General features: G+C 35.3%; 3 protein-coding genes across 7 annotated transcripts in view; 1 reads left to right on the top strand and 2 right to left on the bottom strand.

Annotated features, from left to right (window-relative positions):
* The window catches only part of LOC141836910 (membrane-bound transcription factor site-2 protease homolog), a 29757-nt gene extending 13908 nt beyond the window's left edge, over positions 1–15849 (top strand). For 2 of the 3 annotated variants that reach the window (XM_074724375.1, XM_074724377.1), the window contains 6 exons: positions 12589–12736; positions 12969–13049; positions 13124–13564; positions 13983–14309; positions 14845–15201; positions 15333–15849. In XM_074724375.1, the coding sequence (XP_074580476.1) occupies positions 12589–12736; positions 12969–13049; positions 13124–13564; positions 13983–14309; positions 14845–15015 (1168 nt within the window). In that variant the 3' untranslated portion in view covers positions 15016–15201; positions 15333–15849. The remainder of the gene's footprint in view (positions 1–12588; positions 12737–12968; positions 13050–13123; positions 13565–13982; positions 14310–14844; positions 15202–15332) is intronic. The other variant, XM_074724376.1, reaches the window with a different exon arrangement.
* On the bottom strand, positions 370–7784 carry LOC141836911 (UBP1-associated protein 2C-like). 3 transcript variants are annotated; one of them, XM_074724380.1, is made up of 2 exons: positions 6394–7784; positions 370–482 (listed from the first exon to the last, which is right to left on the bottom strand). In XM_074724380.1, the coding sequence occupies exon 1, from the start codon at positions 7700–7702 to the stop codon at positions 6395–6397; it is 1308 nt and encodes a 435-aa protein (XP_074580481.1). In that variant the 5' UTR covers positions 7703–7784; the 3' UTR covers positions 370–482; position 6394. The 3 variants fall into 3 exon arrangements, with proteins under 3 accessions (XP_074580481.1, XP_074580480.1, XP_074580479.1); XM_074724379.1 differs by having other exon boundaries at positions 425–511; XM_074724378.1 differs by lacking the exon at positions 370–482 and adding an exon at positions 2592–2878.
* On the bottom strand, positions 8691–12268 carry LOC141839494 (membrane-bound transcription factor site-2 protease homolog). The gene is made up of 7 exons (XM_074727241.1): positions 12249–12268; positions 11696–11843; positions 11383–11463; positions 10868–11308; positions 10121–10447; positions 9230–9585; positions 8691–9132 (listed from the first exon to the last, which is right to left on the bottom strand). Exons 1-6 carry the CDS (start codon positions 12266–12268, stop codon positions 9415–9417), a joined length of 1188 nt encoding a protein of 395 aa, XP_074583342.1. The 3' UTR covers positions 8691–9132; positions 9230–9414.
* Positions 15850–15945: the final 96 nt, after the last annotated feature.

Below are 15945 nucleotides of genomic sequence, written 5' to 3'. Positions count from 1 at the left end.
ATTACCAACTAAATTGCAATTTTTTAGAATTTTTTCTTCAGGGAAAAAATTATTTTGCAGTTCGCACAAAATTGTATAATCATAATGATCTACAACAGTGAATTCCAAACAATTTTGGAATATCGTAGGTTGTCGAAAACAACTCTATTTATTCGCAAGAGTTTGCTGGTGCAAGCTAGAGGGCTTATTCCGCTTCTACATCTTAGTTGTGTGAAAAACTGCAAGATCCTGGTCTCCTGGCTGAATAATAACTAGCAACTTGTTTGCCGATCCTGATATTTACTCAGTTTAATATTAGTTAAATTCAGATAAAGAGCGAAAAGTAACAAAATGCAGTAAAGTGGTAATCAGAAGAAAGGTCAATTAATTTACCAGTAGGAAAACACATTTCGGAGGTTGTTGGGCTCCTTGCGGAACTGCACCTCGGCAGTGCCATTACCAAATTGCTTCACAAGGCATTGCTCTTCACAAGCTCCCAAAAGCTGCAAACAAAGTTTTATCCAATCCAATCCTGATGTTTACTTGGTTATGGTTAAATTCACATCAAGCTGGGAAACAATGGATTATAATGAACTGGTAATCATAAAATTAGACAGATGCTTTACATCTCATTCTGAACCAATACAATTCTGTTATATGGTGTTATTGGTTCACATGAAAATCAGTTGCAACGTAGGATCATCTAGGCGTTAAATATATTAGATATCTCCACTGTTATTGGGAAGACAACTAGCATGATAAAACACTACACAATCATATGCTGTTGTTTTAATACATCATAACATAAAAGGATGTTCATTGAAGAAGAGCATCATCTTCACCTCTTAGATTTGCTTTACATCTTTCTAAGGTATGATTTTACATACAAAAAAAATCAGAATTTCACTTTTCATCATTTAAATTATTAATGCCGCCTTGAAAATAGCAGAAAAGAATGGAGCATGTGTCTATTAGCAGCAGTGCATTCCTAACATCAATCCATTACCACGGTTCATTCCCAAATTTGTGATGTGGAAAAGCACAAGAAACTTGGAGGAAAAAATTTAGGATATCCTTATCAAATATAGGTACGGAATTTGCATTAAGGACACTCAAAACCCACTTTTGCAGCCTCCACATGCATGTAACAACATGCGCATAGACAAACATCCTATAAAACAGCAAATAGCTTACAGGCCCACTGTTGCAAAGGTTGGGAAACCAGTTAAGTTGCACGCAATGAGAACGTTTGACAAACAATCTCCAACATCAGAAGTCGACAAAAAGGAGTTAGAGTCGCTACAATTACAAGTGATAAGATCATTTTTACAAACCAACTCAAAATCCAAGCAAAAAAAACTACTAAACTTCTACTCACATGGACTACAATTACAAGTGATAAGCTCTTAAGTGAATCTAGTGTATCGGCTAGCTAAACACAAACAAATAAAACGGGGAGAATGCTAGCAGAACTTCCAAAGCACAAAACAGATGAAAGGAGCAGGCAATGAAGCAAGAAACAATCGTAACCACCGAATATAACACTCTTGAGGTTCATTCATATTTCATAACAGCATATCAAAAGTTAACAAAAAAAAAATTCCAAAGCAGATTGAACATCATCATGTTTCAATACAACAAGCATGAAAGCAAAGTACTAATGATTAAAAAACTAAAACGTCATGAATGCCACCATATATAGAATAAATGACATAATCCAAACCAAAATAACTAAAAAGCCTAAAACATCTTGAATTTCAACATATATAGAATAAATGACAAAATCCAAACCAAAAATGAAAATGCAATTACAATCATGGGAGTAGCATTTGTAAACTAAAAATTTCTGTGTATAGATAAATAAAAAAATGAGTGGATAAAATGGAAAAAAAAAATCCAGTTTGACGTGCAGCTTATGGCACTGTCCACTGAGCAACATGTAGAACAAGGTCTAGATTAGAAACATTAGGAGGCCAGGGCACAAAGCGTTGAAGGTTCCATAAGCCACGCCAGGAGCTGAGGGTAGAAGGGAGAGTAGAATAGCATGCTACTCGAGGATTCTTGCAAAAGAATGATAAAGCCTGAGTAAGGCCACGAGGCTTCAGTGAGTTTAGCAGAGAGCAAAAGAAGAGGCCAGAATTGTCTGCCACTTGGTACTGTCTTGTCTATGTATCTGAAAAGGTAAGCCAATTCTTCTCAGCTCAGTTCTCCTAGCCAATGCAAGTAGCATGTCCTGTCTATGGATTTGAAAAGGTAAGCCAATTATTCTAAGCTCCATCATCCTAGCCAATGCAAGTGGCAAGTGTCCATGTGCTAGCACATTGGCACAATTTCATTATGACCAAGGATTGAGTTGCCCTTTCTCGGAAAGATATTTTGAACAACAATGCAGCATACAAACATCACAAGCCACTTTGTAAACATTTCAAACCAGCATTTGAAAATACACTTAAGTATTCTTGCAACCAATTTGCAGAAAACCAGATATTTACAGTACTCAGGAAGCAAATTAGGAAGTAGCCAAAGAAACAGGAAAAAATAAACAAAAACAGAATCTAAGCATGCACATACTGCATAAAGAAAGAGTATGAGAAAGAACCATTTCAAGGAGATAAAGCAAGCACCAAAAATTAAAATTTAAGACAAGCATCAAATTCCATTCTAAGTAAACATAGTCGGAATACAAAGATAATTATAGAACTTCAACATTCATAGAACTTCAAAGTACTATATCCTTAGCTAGATCTATTATATCTCAATAGCTAACATTCTGAAAAGAAAGAGCATTCCAGAGCAGAGGAGCAGAGAAGCCACAAAACTTTGAAACCATGCATCAAAGCAGACAACAAATCTGAATTCGGCACAACCATTCAAATCAATGCTCCAAGTTGCCATACACCTGACGACACATCCATCAAAAAACATATTCATCAAACAGCAGCAATATCAAATGAAGCTAAGTTTCACGAACAATATTTGGCAACACAACAAGCAAATATTCAAGCCACTAGTTTCTCAGCACTAGAATTCATACATAACATAAAGTTCATTCCTTGTTTATGAACAACCAAAACCAAAGAACAGCATCCAGAATCACATGCCAAAAATGAACAGATATGTTTATGAACCTCATTGATATGATATTAAAATATGAAAGACCATAGTGAACCAAATTCAATGAACAACATAACTGAAGATAAAAGTGATGCATGTACAAAGAATCAGATGTCAACAACCCAACGAGTAAAAGATGTACAAACAAATGTAGTAATAATTCCAAATAAAACCACCAGAACGCAAGGAAAACACAAGTAAAACAACAAAACGCCAAAGAAATTCTTCCAGAATCACGTGCAAAAATTGAAGAAATATGTTTATGAACCTTTTTAGTCGGCATGATATTCAAATACCATAAAACCACACAGACTGAAATTAAAGATAAAACTGTGTATGGACAAAGAATCAAAATTTCAACAACCCAAAAAACTAAAAGCCATATAGACGACTTAAATGTACAAAATAAATAAATAAATTCCATTGTAAAATTCAGATACTATATATATTAAGAAGTTGTTGGGGAGGTTTCCACCCTATGGATTAAAACATAAAAGGATTAAAAAAAAATTGCACTATCATGAGCATGCTATGAGGTCCCAGAATCTAATGTGAATAGACAGGGAGCTAGGGAACTAAAAGTTGAGAAAATTATGCCCGAAAATTAATTCAAGAAAGCAGAAGAAAAATACAAATGCTGAAAGTAAACAAATTTGTTTCAAGCTTAAACCAAAAAGTTGAGCAAGTAGATTTCATAATACATTGAATTCAAAATATGAAACAAGCAAAACAAATGGTTATTCGGATATGTCAACAGCTAAAACAAAACTAGTCAAGTAAGCAGATCAGAAGTAGTTAGATGAAATTTTATATAGAAAGATAGAGATGTCTTGATCGAAGATGATATGCAAAAGGTTGATGGAACTGTTATAGACATTTTAATGTTGTTTATCAATGTTATATGTGTCACCCAAGCCTGCATACATGCCACCAAGGAGAGCAAGCCGAGGTCCAGACATCTCAGTGCCTGACCAGTGCTTAGATTCATGCCAAGTGACTTTTTAATACATTTTTTATTTTATTTACATATGTTTGTATATTAAGACCAACCAAAGAAGGCAAAGTCCTGCTACAGGTAATATAACAGATACCAACAAAATGTAAAAAGAAAGGCTAAATAAGAGAAAGCAAGCAGCAGAGAGTAGAGAAAACCATAAACCAACCAAACTGCACTAAACCAATACTAACTGAATTTTTTATTTTTGAGTATATCACTTTGGTTTTTGTCTGGATACTAGGTAAATTTATGGGATTCAGTTTGGTTTCAAATTGAACTTGTAGCAACACTTAAACCTGCAATGAACTGTTAAAATTTTTATAACGTTATATAAGTATATGTAGATAAACCAGTGTGGTCAGTGTGGTAATTACCATGGTTTTCTTATCTTAATTTACTTTGTATGTTCCATGGTCAACATTAGCTTTAAATTATAATAACTTTTATCATGAAACACAATAAGATTGTTATTTGGAAACTAGTTTCTAATTGGTTTTTTATTAATCTATATTTATTCTTTAAGTAATGGTTTCAAACCAAACCCAAAATTAATTCAGTTCAGTTTTAGTTTGGATTTTTGAAACTGAAATATTTTGATTTGCTATTGGTTTTCATCATTAAATTGGAAAACTAAACAATACCCACACCTAGCAGAAAAGCTAAGAACTTTTGAGGTTCGGCAAGGATTTATTTACTTTTACAATCATATATACAATAGGCATCCTATATGATAGCTACTCACACCATCATATCTTTTTCTACTAATCAAACATTCTGCACTGGCCAGCTTAGCAAATCCCACGCCACATATCTAGAATATCAGTGACACCGGCAAGACAACAACAAGACAAGACAAATCCCACACCACATATTCTGCACTGGAATAGATCTTATTCTTTAACTCTTCATAAAAATAACTCATATGATGAAATCTACCCATATATAGAATATTAATGACAACGACAAGACAAACAAAACTGACCATTAACAGAGACAAACTAATCAAGATGGAAGTAGACATGCCTAGTTTATGAACCAAGCACACAGAGACAAAATCTAACTTAAAATGAACAATAAAAATAAACATACAAAATGATAAGAAACATTTCTAAGGCAAATAACATAATCGTGCAGCCATATCAACACTGTGGTTAGAATTAAATAAGAACCTAGAAGAAAAAGAGACATTTTAGCGCAATTCATGAAAAAAACAACCATTTCACTAACTCAACGAACATTCCTATCAATGAAAATACAATGACTAACTTTTAGTAAAAGGACTAAAGCATTCATGATGTATGTTATTCATATAGTATGTTGCACAGTATAAAATTACAACATTAGGAAAACAAAGAAACATGTGACCTAGTATATAATCTCATTGAAATACAAATTAAGGACAGAACCAATGACTTAACTAGGTGGTCAACAATATCTTAGATACAAAATTAAAATTCAACTTGGAATTATAAAAAACCCATTTTCAACTCTAATTGAATCTCAAATCCAATGGTAGCAACCAAACCATCATAAGAATAATAGTTAAAAAAATTCACTCTGCAACATGATCTAGATGAGCAAAAAATAGCACACGAGATAAAATGTGTATGCCTTAAACTTTATCCAGACTGACAGACACAGAGAGTAAAGAAATGTAATTGCTTTCATTTGTTTGAGATGCCTGTAACATAAGAGTAATGCTATAATGGAATCTTAATTCCATTTCCCTTTCCACCCTATTAATAATTTAACCATTCTAAATTTTATTAGTTCTCAAAACTTGCATGATTAGACTTAGTTAACTAGATGCATTCGATGTACGGTTTTATCTCAATCTCTTAAGATGCCTGTAACATAAGAGTAATGCTATAATGGAATCTTAATTCCATTTCCTTTCCCACCCTAATCATTCTTCTCATTCCCTGTCCATTATTTATAATTTAACAAATAAGCCATTGAATCAACATAAATTTTATTAATTCATCAAAACCTAAATGCATGATTAGACTTAGTTAACTAGATGCATTCAGTGTACGGTTTTTGAAGCAAGCACTCTCAATCTCTTAACTTCTGTCGTGTGGGTCTTTAGCAAGTTAGGCTTACTTAGTAACTTTCGGGGATAAATTGTCTAAAGATTGCACAAGTGGTACTAAAATCAAGCCCAAGATAATAGGGTTAGTAATACCACGAACGATAGCAGAAGACAAGGACTGTGAATAATAAAAATAGCAAATAAAAGGACGAAATCAAAGTAAATTAAAAGAGACAATAAACTAAAGGTAGTGTTAGAGGCAATATATTACCTTAATAGTAATGTGGGGCATTTGGATAAACCCCTCCACCGGGAAGTCTCTGCCCAGGAGATGAACCTGTTGGCTGCTGATTCTGGCTCTGGTATGCTGATGATGATAGGTTATAGAGCCCACCATCAGGATAACCACCTGAAGGTGTTCCACTGGAGTTTGGAGGCGCACGATATGAACCTATACCATAACCTCCATAACCACCAGAACCAGGAGCACCATACTGAGAAGATGACCCAAGCGGACCACCCAAACCTCCACCATAACTTCCACCTCCATGCGAGGAAGGCATCTGATTTCCAACTGACAGCCCTGGGGCGACTGCACCAATTGATGTTGGCAAAGATGAGTTCAAATTATGAGGGAGACTCACTCCAGCAGCAACAGGCAGACCACTACCAGAGTACCCAGCATATGAACCATAACGACCACCAGTGCCAGCATACTGGCTTGCGAGCGAACTTTGCACGCCCGATCCAAACCCATCCGGGCCCACATCAGCACCAGTACCCAAAGGCTGGCCTGGCATCCCACCAACAGCTGCAACACCTGGGGCTGAGGCGCCCGGTTTCCCTTTCTTCCCCTCAATAGCGAGCTTGCAGACCAAGTTATGCCCGTCGACGTTTTTGATAGGCTCCACAAGAGAATACCTTGCTCCTTCTGCCGTCTTGTAAACAAAAAGAGCAAAGCCCTTGAATTTCCCAGTCAGCTTGTCAAACCCTAATGGCCCCTCCTCGATCTCTCCATATTGGGAAAAATAAGCAAGCAAGCGATCCGAGGGCATTTCAACAGGAACGTTCGCCACGTAGATCTTGCGAAGAGAGACGTCGACAGAAGGAGCGGCACCGGATCCCGTGTTCCCAGCAGAAGCGAGCTGGGTGACGGTCATTCGGCCATCAATCTTCTTTGAGGGCTCCTTGAGGGCGAGAAGAGCACCGTCGACGTGACGGAAGGTGATGAATCCATAGCCCTTGCTCTTCCCACTGTTTCTATCGACTATGACAGCGGCCTCCTCGATCTCGCCGTAGGCGGAGAAGAGGGAGCGGACAACGTCAGTGGTGGTATCCAGGCCGAGGCCGCGGATGAAGAGTTTGCGCTGGCTCTGGTCGCGGTCGGCGATTGCGCGCACATCGGCAAGGATCCCGGGTTCACCACGGCACACAGCGGCAGCGACGACGTCGCGGAGCTGTTCGAGAGAGAAGGCATCGATGATCTTACGGACGTCATCGTGAGAGAGCTCCGCTAGAGGGATTGCAGTAGCGAGGTTGCCGTTCTCGTCGGCCTTCCGCTTCTTGGAGGAAGGATCCATGGATCAATCGCCTCGCGGTCGGAGCGGCGCAAAACCCTAACTCAAGATAAGAGAACAAGTGGGATTATAATGCAAAGAGGCGTTAAAAATACCTTGCGTTACAGGCTGCATATATTGCAACGCAGATGCAGCCGCTAAAATATCACGGTTAGCGTTTTTTTTTTTTGTGTTTTGTGAGTAATTATTTAAAATTCCTTAAAAAAGAAAAAATAGTTGTGCAGCAAGCCTAACGTATATTCTTATGAATATTATTACCACACTCTAATAAAGATTTTTGAAAAAAGAATTTTTTTTAACTTCTTAATACGTACTGTATTTATTTACTTTCTCTTTCATGTATAACCACCAGAAAATATAAAATCTTTTTAATAAATTAAATAAATATATTTTATCCAACAAAAATTATTTTTATAAATTGAATACAAAACTCCAGAAAGTAGATATTATTATATAAACTCAATATTATATAATTTTTAACATTTTATAATTAGATTTAAATTAACATAAAATAGCTTTTTCTTATATTTTAAAAAATATATATTTTCAAATCAATCAGTAGCTAGTATACAATACTTGCTTTTAAATTTAGTTATAAAACCAACACATATACAAAACTTGTTTTTAACAATTAACATATTTATCTGTTAATATTTCTATCATTTAATTTTATATTACATAATATATTAAACTAATAAGATGTTAACTTTGTTTTAAAATAGAATGTACGCAAAACAATTTATTAAATTTTAAAATTAAGAGAGCAAACTAAGGGATGTCATGTTGCATGAATATATTTTGCCTAATATAAAGAAGGTTGTGTTTATATAAATAAAGAAAAAGGACAAATTAATTAATTGACAATTAGTAGCTTCCTCTTATTTATATGAAAGGAAATAAGACGAGAGGGAAGATTGAAGTCGGACGCAACGCCTTCATTTAAACTAAGGCAGTTGAAGCAGAAAACTCTTATAAAATATACTTTGTTGATCAAAGTTACGGCATCATTTTAAGAAATTTACGTCTAGAACAATTTAGATTGAGCGGATTCATACAATCCACTTGAACTCACCATGAATCATCATTGCTGCAAGCTCCTCTAACCTTGTCTCCAAATCTCCCATCGACATCCTAATCTTTACAGTGGGAGATGCTCAGTCGGAAGAAGCAGATTCCGGTAGCTGTTGATAAATCAGACGCCGCAGAGCGCCGATGTAAGAGCCCATGAACAATCTCTTAGAACTGGGAGCATTTCTCTTCTGATGATCAAATTGCAACTGTATTATGATTCCGATACCATATAAAGAATTCAAGCAAGCGTGAAGACAATGAATAAATCCTTTCAGAGAGCCAGAAAGGAGGTGTCTGTCTCGAAACTTGATGGTAACAGTCTCAGGGACGCACTCAAACTTGACTCAATGGATTACACGAAGCTGCCAAATACATCAAAAAGGCATAATGATATCAGTGTATTAACATTTATTTGAGGGAAACTGCATGCAAAGTAGATTGCGTTATAGGAATACAAACCTTTGGAGGTACATTACGCCTTATGTTGTTCTTGCGGTGGAGTCTTCATTATATTGGCATTATCCCACTGTGAATTTTGACTGGTGCATATTCCAGAAATAGGTTTGCTCTCCCATAATTGTGCCCATAATTGCTCTTTGATAATTACATTGATATTTACAGAATAGACAAGGTGTGAATAAATGCTATTTGCGGGCTACTATCATGAAGTAGAGTAGTCGGGAAAAGGAAATGATGGACAAGATTGTTCCTCCGACAAGGCAAAACCGCAAGAATCTAAGTCGTGGTCTTCGTTTAAGAAAGGTGAAATAGCAAAGAACAGTTTCTAAGATAGATTCACCATCCAGAAAGAATACCTACAAAAGATAGCAATTTCAAACAGGAGACCAACAATAAAAAACAGTATTTGCAGACAATAGGAATTACAAATGTTTATTGTTAAACCATATGAGTTGATATTACTAAGTGCTGAGAAAGAGTAAAGAAGAATTAAATATTTCTGAAAAGCCAAATATGGAAACTCTTAATTCAACTGAAAGAGTTCTCCTGAATATTAAACCAGAAATTATCTTACACAGAGCTAATAGAGATCAAGAATCAAGAGCACCAAGGTTTATATACACGATGCTAAATAGTTGGGCAACCTCTTCATTACAGAATAAATGCCTGAAAATTGTCAAAATGTCTAAAGAAGGTAGATATCTGAAAGAATATGACCATTGCCTCCAGTTATCTAATCTATCTGATACAGTTCCCCTTATAAATGGAAATTTATAGAAAATATTCTGGAAGACAAATTTTTAGCCAAAAGGTAAAGTAAGTAGGAAGGAAACTCAATATCAAATATCAAGAAACATAACATCAAGAGAGAACTGGTTAAGTATCACTCACCGGTAAGCTATTAACTAAAGCCAATGAAGCCGAAATGTGAAAACAACAAGCTAGAAATTTTTCAAGCGCATCTGGCATATGTGCCATGTAAGCTGTAAATGTCCATCGGGGCTGATATGCAGACAAATGAATTGAGTGTGCCAAGGAAAGGGCATCACCAATAAATACAAAAGTTCCTCCACAAAAAGTAGAATCAAAACCATAATTCTCACTATAGGTTGATGCATTACGTCTGTACTCCAAGCACTGTGAAGAATAAGGGCTTGAATATGTAACTTCAACCCATGACATGCCTGGGATCTGAACAGGTGTCATGCAAGTTTCATCCTGTAGAAATTCACCATATCAGTCTAAGTAGTAAACAAACTATTGAACTAAGATAAAAAAAAATCTTTCAGCCAAATGAAGGTAATATGACTCTTTCTGCTACAAAGATGACTCAATAATTGGAGATAAGTTAGTAAAACCTGTTAATTTAATGAATCGGGTTATGCTATGTAACAAATTATAAGTGTGATTCTATGAACAATGTTTTATCCAAAAGAAAAACATAATGATTGATTCAATGTACCTAATGAATAAGAATGCAATGGTCTCACCTAGTATATATGGACTGTAACAATTTACTGTGTGAAGCAAGATTAAGAGGTTATTCAACTAAATTTTTTACAGATATCTACAGAATTATAAGATAAATCTAGAGTTCATACAGGTCTTCAGCATAACTGACAGGAAAGGATTTCATACCTCCAAACATTCACAAACTCTTCCAATACTTCCATTGACGTTAAAGCCACTCCAACTCCAACATTTTTTAAGCTTCACCACATCTCTAGCAATCAAACAATGTTTACTTTCTGATTTATTCATCTTGTCTCTAATATTATCAAATACTGGTCTTGAATTGTTGCAAGGCCAGTAGACAAAATCAGCCAACTCATCACCACATGAAGTGCTGCTTGCTTTAATCCAATTATCAGGAACACAGTATCCTTTAATATGAGAAAGAGCTTCAAAGCTTTGAATACCTTTTGTTACATAAGGTTCAGGGAGCATTTGTGAGTCATAATTGGCCATTATATTGATCCATTCATGAGGGTTTTTTATATTTGATGCATCCACTGACACAATAACATCGTAAGGAGATAAATACCCATATAAAGGAGATGCTTTAGGCACCGCTAATACCTGCTCAATACTTAAAAATTAAAAGGAAGATCTGATGATTCATAATCACATTGTGTAATTTCATAAACACTTACAAGAGGGCCTTGACCATATAGGTAAAAGGGATGCAAGATCACTGGAAGTGAGATCAATGTCAAGCAACATGCTGCAGAAAACTGAAAGATGGTGTATTAGCACAATTGATTTGTAGCACATAGCAATAAAGGCACTCTCTAGAAAGTTCCCAATATATATATTTGTCTATAGATAACTTGCAAGATGTCACACAATATATCTTGAAACTCAATTGATATAACTTAAACAAGTAGAAAAATCCCAAATTTACTTCTATATAGCCCAATAAATGCACACAATCTTACTTGAAACTTAAATTGACATATAGCTTACTGTAATATTATGCCATATGCCAGCACAGTATATCCGTAGGGCAGAAGATTGAGGCAAACTTTGCAACCAATCATAGTCGAATGCAACCAAGGCTCCAGGGAAAAAGATAGCTAGAAATACTGCAATATACTCAATTCGCAGGCCTTCACTGTCATCATAGTAATAAACTCAGTGTAGAAACTAAATAAAAAATTCAACATGAACTTCTATTGATATCTTATTTACCATACGTGGGAATGTACAGAGCTTGTAATATTTGTAATTAACATTCAAACTGCATTCTATGTTTGTAATTTAGTTTTATTTAAAATATCTTAGTTTTTAAAATTTCTCTCCATAACATAAGCTTCAAGTTTATTTTATTTGCACCCATTGTCTGTCTTCAGCTCATATAAATAGATTTGAGGGATACGTTCAGCATTACATAGAATAGTGTCAAAATTCCTGTGCATGAATCTTACAATTCAACATAATATAATTAGAAGTGATGTGAAAAAATTAAGTTTTGTAAAAGTTGAAGAGTCCAGAGGTGGATAAGATCTGTATAGCTGACCCTAAATGGTTGGGAGCCATGGCCTGTGATTGTTGCATTTGGTCTCCATTAAATTTGTTTAGGATTTTCTGTGGACATTTCATATAGTTAACTTATATTCAATTTAGTTCAATTTATTAACAAAATCATCGATGTCAGCCCCAGGCTGTGAAGGAAAAGGTTAACATTTGCAAATCTTAACATGGATCTTAAAGAGACTCAAGAAACACCATGTAACATATTTTAATTACAAATATTACAAGCTCTGTACATTCCCACGTATGGTAAATAAGATATCAATAGAAGTTCATGTTGAATTTTTTATTTAGTTTCTACACTGAGTTTATTACTATGATGACAGTGAAGGCCTGCGAATTGAGTATATTGCAGTATTTCTAGCTATCTTTTTCCCTGGAGCCTTGGTTGCATTCGACTATGATTGGTTGCAAAGTTTGCCTCAATCTTCTGCCCTACGGATATACTGTGCTGGCATATGGCATAATATTACAGTAAGCTATATGTCAATTTAAGTTTCAAGTAAGATTGTGTGCATTTATTGGGCTATATAGAAGTAAATTTGGGATTTTTCTACTGGTTTAAGTTATATCAATTGAGTTTCAAGATATATTGTGTGACATCTTGCAAGTTATCTATAGACAAATATATATATTGGGAACTTTCTAGAGAGTGCCTTTATTGCTATGTGCTACAAATCAATTGTGCTAATACACCTTCTTTCAGTTTTCTGCAGCATGTTGCTTGACATTGATCTCACTTCCAGTGATCTTGCATCCCTTTTACCTATATGGTCAAGGCCCTCTTGTAAGTGTTTATGAAATTACACAATGTGATTATGAATCATCAGATCTTCCTTTTAATTTTTAAGTATTGAGCAGGTATTAGCGGTGCCTAAAGCATCTCCTTTATATGGGTATTTATCTCCTTACGATGTTATTGTGTCAGTGGATGCATCAAATATAAAAAACCCTCATGAATGGATCAATATAATGGCCAATTATGACTCACAAATGCTCCCTGAACCTTATGTAACAAAAGGTATTCAAAGCTTTGAAGCTCTTTCTCATATTAAAGGATACTGTGTTCCTGATAATTGGATTAAAGCAAGCAGCACTTCATGTGGTGATGAGTTGGCTGATTTTGTCTACTGGCCTTGCAACAATTCAAGACCAGTATTTGATAATATTAGAGACAAGATGAATAAATCAGAAAGTAAACATTGTTTGATTGCTAGAGATGTGGTGAAGCTTAAAAAATGTTGGAGTTGGAGTGGCTTTAATGTCAATGGAAGTATTGGAAGAGTTTGTGAATGTTTGGAGGTATGAAATCCTTTCCTGTCAGTTATGCTGAAGACCTGTATGAACTCTAGATTTATCTTATAATTCTGTAGATATCTGTAAAAAATTTAGTTGAATAACCTCTTAATCTTGCTTCACACAGTAAATTGTTACAGTCCATAAATACTAGGTGAGACCATTGCATTCTTATTCATTAGGTACATTGAATCAATCATTATGTTTTTCTTTTGGATAAAACATTGTTCATAGAATCACACTTATAATTTGTTACATAGCATAACCCGATTCATTAAATTAACAGGTTTTACTAACTTATCTCCAATTATTGAGTCATCTTTGTAGCAGAAAGAGTCATATTACCTTCATTTGGCTGAAAGATTTTTTTATCTTAGTTCAATAGTTTGTTTACTACTTAGACTGATATGGTGAATTTCTACAGGATGAAACTTGCATGACACCTGTTCAGATCCCAGGCATGTCATGGGTTGAAGTTACATATTCAAGCCCTTATTCTTCACAGTGCTTGGAGTACAGACGTAATGCATCAACCTATAGTGAGAATTATGGTTTTGATTCTACTTTTTGTGGAGGAACTTTTGTATTTATTGGTGATGCCCTTTCCTTGGCACACTCAATTCATTTGTCTGCATATCAGCCCCGATGGACATTTACAGCTTACATGGCACATATGCCAGATGCGCTTGAAAAATTTCTAGCTTGTTGTTTTCACATTTCGGCTTCATTGGCTTTAGTTAATAGCTTACCGGTGAGTGATACTTAACCAGTTCTCTCTTGATGTTATGTTTCTTGATATTTGATATTGAGTTTCCTTCCTACTTACTTTACCTTTTGGCTAAAAATTTGTCTTCCAGAATATTTTCTATAAATTTCCATTTATAAGGCGAACTGTATCAGATAGATTAGATAACTGGTGGCAATGGTCATATTCTTTCAGATATCTACCTTCTGTAGACATTTTGACAATTTTCAGGCATTTATTCTGTAATGAAGAGGTTGCCCAACTATTTGGCATTGTGTATATAAACCTTGGTGCTCTTGATTCTTGATCTCTATTAGCTCTGTGTAAGATAATTTCTGGTTTAATATTCAGGAGAACTCTTTTAGTTGAATTAAGAGTTTCCATATATGGCTTTTCAGAAATATTTAATTCTTCTTTACTCTTTCTCAGCACTTAGTAATATCAACTCATATGGTTTAACAATAAACATTTGTAATTCCTATTGTCTGCAAATACTGTTTTTTATTGTTGGTCTCCTGTCTGAAATTGCTATCTTTTGTAGGTATTCTTTCTGGATGGTGAATCTATCTTAGAAACTGTTCTTTGCTATTTCACCTTTCTTAAACGAAGACCACGACTTAGATTCTTGCGGTTTTGCCTTGTCGGAGGAACAATCTTGTCCATCATTTCCTTTTCCCGACTACTCTACTTCATGATAGCAGCCCGCAAATAGCATTTATTCACACCTTGTCTATTCTGTAAATATCAATGTAATTATCAAAGAGCAATTATGGGCACAATTATGGGAGAGCAAACCTATTTCTGGAATATGCACCAGTCAAAATTCACAGTGGGACAATGCCAATATAATGAAGACTCCACCGCAAGAACAACATAAGGCTTAATGGTACCTCCAAAGGTTTTGTATTCCTATAACGCAATCTACTTTGCATGCAGTTTCCCTCAAATAAATGTTTTTAAGTGCGCCCTAGCTTTTTCTTGCTCTGTTAATACACTGATATCATTATGCCTTTTTGATGTATTTGGCAGCTTCGTCTAATCCATTGAGTCAAGTTTGAGTGCGTCCCTCAGACTGTTACCATCAAGTTTGGAGACAGACACCTCCTTTCTGGCTCTCTGAAAGGATTTATTCATTGTCTTCACGCTTGCTTGAATTCTTTATATGGTATCGGAATCATAATACAGTTGCAATTTGATCATCAGAAGAAAATGCTCCCAGTTCTAAGAGATTGTTCATGGGCTCTTACATCAGCGCTCTGCGGCGTCTGATTTATCAACAGCTACCGGAATCTGCTTCTTCCGACGAGCATCTCCCACTGTAAAGATTAGGATGTCGATGGGAGATTTGGAGACAAGGTTAGAGGAGCTTGCAGCAATGATGATTCATGGTGAGTTCAAGTGGATTGTATGAATCCGCTCAATTTAAATTGTTCTAGACGTAAATTTCTTAAAATGATGCCGTAACTTTGATCAACAAAGTAGTTTTTATAAGAGTTTTCTGCTTGAACTGCCTTAGTTTAAATGAAGGCGTTGCGTCCAACTTCAATCTTCACTCTCGTCTTATTTCCTTTCATATAAATAAGAGGAAGCTACTAATTGTCAATTAATTAATTTGTCCTTTTTCTTTATTCATATAAACACA

This window comes from Curcuma longa, chromosome 11 (genome assembly GCF_044706935.1).
Source record: "Curcuma longa cultivar G26 ecotype Majalengka, Jawa Barat chromosome 11, ITB_CL_G26_1.1, whole genome shotgun sequence".
Lineage (NCBI taxonomy): Eukaryota > Viridiplantae > Streptophyta > Magnoliopsida > Zingiberales > Zingiberaceae > Curcuma > Curcuma longa.
This window is presented reverse-complemented; position numbering and strand designations above follow the sequence as displayed.